This window comes from Condylura cristata, unplaced genomic scaffold (assembly GCF_000260355.1).
Source record: "Condylura cristata isolate star-nosed mole 26May11 unplaced genomic scaffold, ConCri1.0 scaffold00069, whole genome shotgun sequence".
NCBI classification, from domain to species: Eukaryota; Metazoa; Chordata; class Mammalia; order Eulipotyphla; family Talpidae; genus Condylura; species Condylura cristata.
Window position 1 is genome coordinate 466390 of NW_004567170.1, and position 6666 is coordinate 473055.

A 6666-nucleotide genomic window follows, 5' to 3' on the forward strand; every position below is an offset into this window, starting at 1 on the left:
CCGTCCTCGGGCGGCCTCCGGGCCTCGAGAGCCGCTGGCCAGCGGGAGAGGTGTGGCCCGGGCGGGGGCAACCTCAGCCCAGGACCGGCGGCCCAGTGGGGCGCCCCGGCTGAGAACGACCTTCCCCTTAGGCTGCAGGGCCGCGTGCCCTCCCCACGGTTCTCGCGGCCTCTGCAGGCCGCTCGCCGGGCCGGGCCGGGCGGGCAGGCTGGTGCGAGGCCTCTGGCGCGCTGTGCAGCCGGGCGCAGTGGCCGCCACCCACCGCACGTCGGGCGACACTTAGTCTGGTCCTCTGTGCCCGAGCCTGTGTGCGACAGCGTGGGGCGCGCAGGGCAGACAGCGGCCGGAGAGGGCTTGGAGCAAGCAGCAGGCTCTGCCGCCACAGCCGTGGGACTCAGAGCGGGCCGTGGCCGCGCAGACCTCCAGTGGCCAAACTGCCAGTGGGCTGCGGCCACTGAAGATAGCTGCCCCGCTGTCGGGACGAGCCTCCCTCAGCTGGGCGGGGAAGTGGCGCCTGCCACGCCACAAAGAGTCGCCGCTCAGGAAATGACCGACGAGCCCCTGGCCGTCAGGGGCTGAGCCGCTGACACGGCGTCGCGGAAGCACGAGGCGGGGGAGGCACCGGCAGAGCCTAACCGCCCCGGAGCCTCAGCGCGATTCCGAGGCGCCCCTGGGCTCGATCGGAAGGGGGACGCTGGAGAAAACGGCGAAACCTCCCCAGAAAGGACCCTCGAGGCTGCTGGCTCCAGGCGGCGCCGCCCGCCGGGTGCAGGGGAGGGTTAGGGCGGCCCGGGGGCAGGCCGGGCCGAGGGCGGCCCGGGGAGCCTCGAGCGGTCAGGAGCTCATTGTCGCGGGAGAGCGACAGCTGAGGCCTTGACAGGTTCACGCGGTCACAGAGCCGCCCTCAGGCAGGTGCGGCGAGGCCGCGGGCGTCTGCTCAGGGCAGCAGTGCTGGGCCAGTGGCCACGGCTGCCCACGCGGCAGCTGCATTCTCGTCCCTGGGCGGCAGTGACGGCTGTGCGCGGACGTGATGTGACATAGACACCACCGACTTTCCCCACGGCCTGTCGGGGCGCGCCAGCTGTGCGTTTGAGTGTTTATTGAAGTGCAGCTCCTTGCACACAGTGGGAGATGCTCAGGAGGCCGCATGGCGGCCAGGGGCCTCGGCGGCCACTCAGCCTGGACTTGCTTCTGAAGGCGGCCAGCCCGGCGAGGGCCGGTCCACGCAGATGTATTTACTCTCCAGAGCCAGTGCAGGGTGGGTGGTGTCCGCCCTGCCCGTGGGGTTCTGGGAACCAGCTTTAGGGGGACGATGGCTTCGGTGGGGCCAGTCCAGCCCTTGCTGGACGTCAGTCTTCACTCCCATGCCCAGTCGTCCTGGCCTGCACCTGGCTGCAGGGGTACTGGTCCCTTCAGACCGCGGGGCTGCTCAGCGCGTGCTGTTTCTGGGCCCACTAGCTGCTTGTCTCGGAGCCCCCCGCCCGCCGAGTGCCGCCCCACGGCCTCCTTCACGCCCTTGTTGCGCAGGCTGTCGCTGAGCGGGTTGAGCATGGGGATGACCAGCGTGTAGAAGACCGAGACCACCTTGCCCCGCCCCTCGACCCCACGGCGCCGGGCTGCGCGTACATGACGAACACGGTGCCGTAGAAGAGGCAGACGGCCGCCACGTGCGAGCCGCAGGTGGAGAAGACCTGGTGCCTCGCGGCGCCCCAGTGCACGCAGGATGGTGCCCGCGATGTAGCCGCGGTGAAGCAGGGAGCTCCCCGAGTCCGCTGCTCAGATTCTGCGCCTCTCCCAGGCCCGCCGCCTGGGGGAGCCCGGTGCCGGGCGCAGGTCCCGCAGAGGCCGGCTCGCGCACGGGGTAGCTGTGGCGCCCTGACCCCCGCCGGACGACAGACGCCTACGCCGTGAGGGACGGGACAAGGCCCTCAGCCCCGCAGCAGCCTCACCGCGCCTGTGACTCGGGGCAGCCTTTGGTGCTGACCCCTGAGCCCGCCTCTGGGCGCCATCCCAGGCCGGGAGACAGCCGGAATACTTGGGTTCCCTTGGCCCCCGGGTTGGTGTTGGGGCCCTGCCTGGAAAACCCCCCTTGAGTGGGCGAGGTGGCGCCGCCGGCTCCTGGCCGGGCCCTTCCCGAGGTGAGCAGACCTGCCGGGCAAGCTGAGGCCGCAGGGCCTTGCTTCTGGCCAGGCCCGTCCCGGCGACAGGAGGCGGCCCGGTCGCCGCTCCCTCCTGGGCCCAGGAGGTTCCTGACGGCTGGGGCGCCGGCTCCGGTGGTCTCTGAACAGGCTGGCGGCGTCGGTCACGGGACCGGGCGTTTCTGTCCGTGTCCTACGGCCCGTAGGTGACCTTCCGGAGGCGCCAGTCGGGAGTGTGTGCGGACTGGCCGAACAGCCAGGATGTGCCGTCCAGTTCTGAGGGGAACGTGACGAGGCCAGACCTGGTCCCTCCCTTTTGCCACGACAAGCACAGTGAGGGGACTCGGGAAACATGACTTGGGGGCCCTCAGATTGCTCAAGAATGTCCCTGCCGATGGCCCTGTTTCCCTGTTGAAACAAATTGTTCTGACCAAACTTGGCTCAGATGGGTTGTGCCCTGGTGATCGGCCCTGCTTCACTTCCGCTTGCAGACTTGGCCGGTGCCCCGTACCTCCGGCAGGACCAGAGGGTGCCGCGCCCCGCAAAGTGACCCTGCGGGCGGCGTCCCTGTGGGCACTGCCTCCTATCGCCCCCAGGACCGCACATCCGCCCGACTTCCTCTCCTCACGCTGCGCCCCGAGACGCCTGCACGAGGGGCCGTTTCCGCCGGCCTCGGCGTGAGTCTCGCCCCGTCCGTGCGCACGGACGTCTCGGGCACCGCCGCCCCGAGGGCCCCGGCGCCCGTCTGCCCGCTGGGCGCCCTTGGTGGTCCTCTGCGGGTGCTGCAGCTCCAGGGACGTCGGGCCCGTCCGGACGCCGCCTGCTGCTGCCGCCCCGCCCCCCGAGACGGCGGCAGGGCCCGCCCGAGTCGGTGCCCCCGTGTGTGGAGCCAGGCCTCGAGCGGCCTGAGCCCGGGGTGGCAGGCCAGGGCGGGGTGGCCAGGCCGGAGCTGAGCTTGAGGAGACGCAGAGGGTCTTCTGGACACGTAACGGTGTAAACGTGGGCGTCGCTGTCTCCTGTCTCTGTCGTGCGCCTGGGAGGCCACGGTTCGGCTGGGGGTGACACTGCCGTTTGTCATAATGTCACGCCCTCTGTGAGACAAGGGGCCCGAGGGAGCCCCCGTCCAGTCACAGCTCGGTGCGCCCGAGGTCCGACTGGCCCCTTCCTGAGCGCGAGGCTGGCCATGTGTTAGGGCCCTGTCCAGCTGGGCGCTTCCCACTGACCGCAGCCCACTGAGAGAGTGTTTTCAATGAGAGGACTCAGCAATGCTGTTGAGGGTGGAATGAAACAGAGGTGGCCCTGTCTGGGCTGCCAGGCTGGCCACGGGGCCACGCAGCCAGGTGTCAGGTGGGGCTGGGGAGGGAGAGTGCACGTGGAAGTTACTAGAGGAGATTTGTGTCAAGCTGGTACAAGCTAACTGTCCTCTGCAGGAGTGTAGTTTCAGTGACAACACCTGGCTTAATCACGGTCTCTACATATCCGCACCTGTACACGTGCGCACGGCGGGGGGGGGGGGCGGGGGGCACAGGTGAGGGGAGAGTTGTGGACCAGCGAGGAGGCGAACACTACACAAGATGGCTTCGTCTTCGGGCTCAGTCAGAGCGGTGGACTCTGGGGAGAATGAGGGGGAGCAGCTGTGACCACCTCACCTGCTGCAGAGAAGGCCCCGGAAGCACCACACCATTCCCTGACACCAAACAGGTGAGTCCGAAGCGAGGAAGCCGCTCGGCGCAGCAGAAGCCTGTGCAGGAAGGGCGGCGCCACCACGTTCCCGGGTTCCCGGCCAGGCACCGGGCGAGAGAGAGCTGGAAGCCAGGGGGAAGGAGGAAGCCGACCGGTCTCTGACGCGGCCTGGCGCTATAACCAGGTGACCACGCGGTGACCTTCAGGTGCCGCAAGACCTCTGCGGTCTGGTGGCGACTGACAGGTAAACTCGCCGAAGAGACAGGACCAGAAACCGACCCCTTGAGGTTGTTGTATTCTATACAGTAGCAGCGCATTAAAAGAGAGACAGGCAAGCAGTCCCTTCTGTAGTGCATTCACAGAGTAACACAGTAAAGAATAAATGTGGCCAAGTGGACAAGAGACTTGTCTTCTGAAAACCTGAAAACTACCAGATGCAGTGGACAGAGCTTAAAGGGGACGTACAGCAACCGGAAGACCTCCCATGTTGTGGCAGAAAATGACACCCCAAGGGATCAAGACCGCAACCCCAGTGATAATTTTGTAGATACAGAAATGTGCCTCTCACAATTCACATGGAATCTCGGAGCACCCTACACCGCCAGACAGCCCTTAGAAGGGAGAGCAGAGTCGGAGGGCCCAGGCTCCTGGTTTTTAAACATGTTACGAAGCTACAGGGGTCAAAACAACATGGCAGTGGGATAAAGACAGGCTGCTTGACCAGTGGAATGGAAGAGGGAGTCTGCAAGTGACCTATTGGGTATGGTCAGGTGACTTTTGATAAGGAGCCCACTGGACAAATAGCCTCTTCAGGAAATGGCAGCTGGAACTACTGACTTGTAAAAGATTGATGTTGAATCCCTCTGGACATGTCCAAAATAAAATGAAAGCCAAAATCTAGGACCTCGGTCTATAAACCCTATGACAAGAGATTTAGGAGCTTTAGGATGTGTCAGTAACTTCTTAATAGGAGACCAGAGCACAGAGGGGCCAGTGAGAGGGTGTGAAGCGGAAAGCCTGTGTGTGACAGACTGAGCTGCCCCTAACAGGGGGGGAAGAGCTCCCAAGACTTAGATATTACATGGGGCTCATGTCTAAATCCATAAGGACCCTACAGAGGCCAAGGCCAGCCTCTGGCTGAAACGTGACAGGCCACTCCGCAGATGGTCCACATGTTGTGAGTGAAGGATAGAAGGAGCTGATGCTCCCGCATGCCTGAGAAGTCAGGTAAGACAAGATGGTGCCTATGTCCCTCAGCCAGCAGAAAGGCTGTGGGGCCTGTGGGACAGGGCCATTGGCACTGGGGGGAATGGGAACAGGGGTGAAGCTCTGGAAGAGTGTGGTGCTTCCCCAGGTTAGGAAGATTAATGTTACCTTATTCTGGCTCTAGTGTCCAGAGGATATCAGGAAGGACACTGCACTGAGTGGACAGTGAAGGCAGCCATGGCACGGCCACTCAGAACTGGATCCACGCAGCACTGCCGTGTGCTGCGGCGGGGCAGGGCTGATTCAGAAAAAGGCACAGTCCGTGGCAGGGACACCAGGAGATGTCACTGGTGGGGGGGGCCTGCACAGGACAGGCACCCCTGAAGCAGTTCCATGAGGGGCGTGGGTGGGGCGGCTGCGCCTGTGTCCTCTGCCTCAGTGCTCAGGACTGATGCCCCAGGGAGCGCACGAGGGTTGAGCACGCGCCGCCTGCACACAGGTGCTGAAGGCAGCTCGGACTCGGAGGCTGCGCGCACGGCCGTGAGCTGAGGCGTGCCGTGCCCGTCGCCCTTCTGCCTGGTTCAGTCCCGAAGCCCCTGGCCGGGCCTTGTGCACCTCCATCTGTAATGGGAGGGTACAGGCCAGGTGGTGCCACCATGGAGGGGCTGGACTCGGCCTGCCCGGTGCAGCCACAGGGCCTGCGCACTGGTGCCGGGAGTCGCCCCTAGAGTAATGTCCCCACTGCCCCGGCCCAAGATGTTCCTGGCCCAGCTCCTGGACTGGACTTCATGCTACATGCGAGTAGTGTGAATGTCCACGTGCTCGAGTCCCCAACTTGCTCCTTCTGCTCTGTTTAAATTCTCCAAGTTAAGCTGAATTCACAGCTGTGTAAATCAAAACTGTGACTTTTTCCAAATTTTGATCAATATGGTAGAGAATCTAAGAATATCCTCTAAAACTCGCTGGGATGAAGGAGGGAGCAAGAGAGGAAGGCGAGGGGGGGCGGGGAGAGGAGGGACAGGACAGGCCCAAAGCTGAAGGGGCGCAGGTGACACTCAGGAAGGCCGGGGGTAGCCAGCTGGGCCCACGCCCGGAGTGGCGGGGGGAGGCGTGTTCCCACTGCCCCGTGGACCCGGCCTGCGGCAGAAGACAGCACCTAAAGTGACGGGTGGGACAGGAGAGGAGGGTGACAAGGCCAGGCTGGGGGAGCCAGAGTGCCAGGACACACTGGGGTTGGGCTCTGGGGACTGGACACAGCTGGGTCATCCTCCCCGTGAAGGGCACCGCGCCTCTCTCTCTCGTTCTGCAGCTGGGGGCTGTACCCTGCATGGCAGACATGTGCACAGACTCACCCAAAGGTGCTTGTGGGCTAGATGGTCATCTTGAGGTCAGAGTTCCCAGAACTGGACATTGGGCCCTGGTGGGGGGAAGCCCAGGGGGACCAAGGGGAACCAGGCCGGGCCAGCGGGGCCTCTGGAGCAGGAGTGGGCTCTCGGCAGCCCGGCGGTCAGCACCACGGACAGGAAGCAGATGCAAGGGGCAGCGGGCAGGGGCTGAGCCGGCAGCGCCTCTGCGCACTGTCCCGGGCTGCGGGGCCGGGTCACATCTGGGGGTCAGGGCGGCACCTGCCGGCCCCCTT

The 6666-nt window shown here is 64.8% G+C and overlaps 1 protein-coding gene across 1 annotated transcript in view; it reads right to left on the reverse strand.

Moving 5' to 3' along the window:
• Nucleotides 1-1356: 1356 nt before the first annotated feature.
• The window catches only part of LOC101624226 (olfactory receptor 12-like), a 6539-nt gene continuing 1229 nt past the window's right edge, over nucleotides 1357-6666 (reverse strand). The window contains exons 2-4 of the mRNA XM_012734781.1: nucleotides 3788-3943; nucleotides 2650-3043; nucleotides 1357-1616 (exon numbers count right to left, since the gene is read on the reverse strand). Of these exons, the coding sequence (XP_012590235.1) occupies nucleotides 1357-1616; nucleotides 2650-3043; nucleotides 3788-3943 (810 nt within the window). The remainder of the gene's footprint in view (nucleotides 1617-2649; nucleotides 3044-3787; nucleotides 3944-6666) is intronic.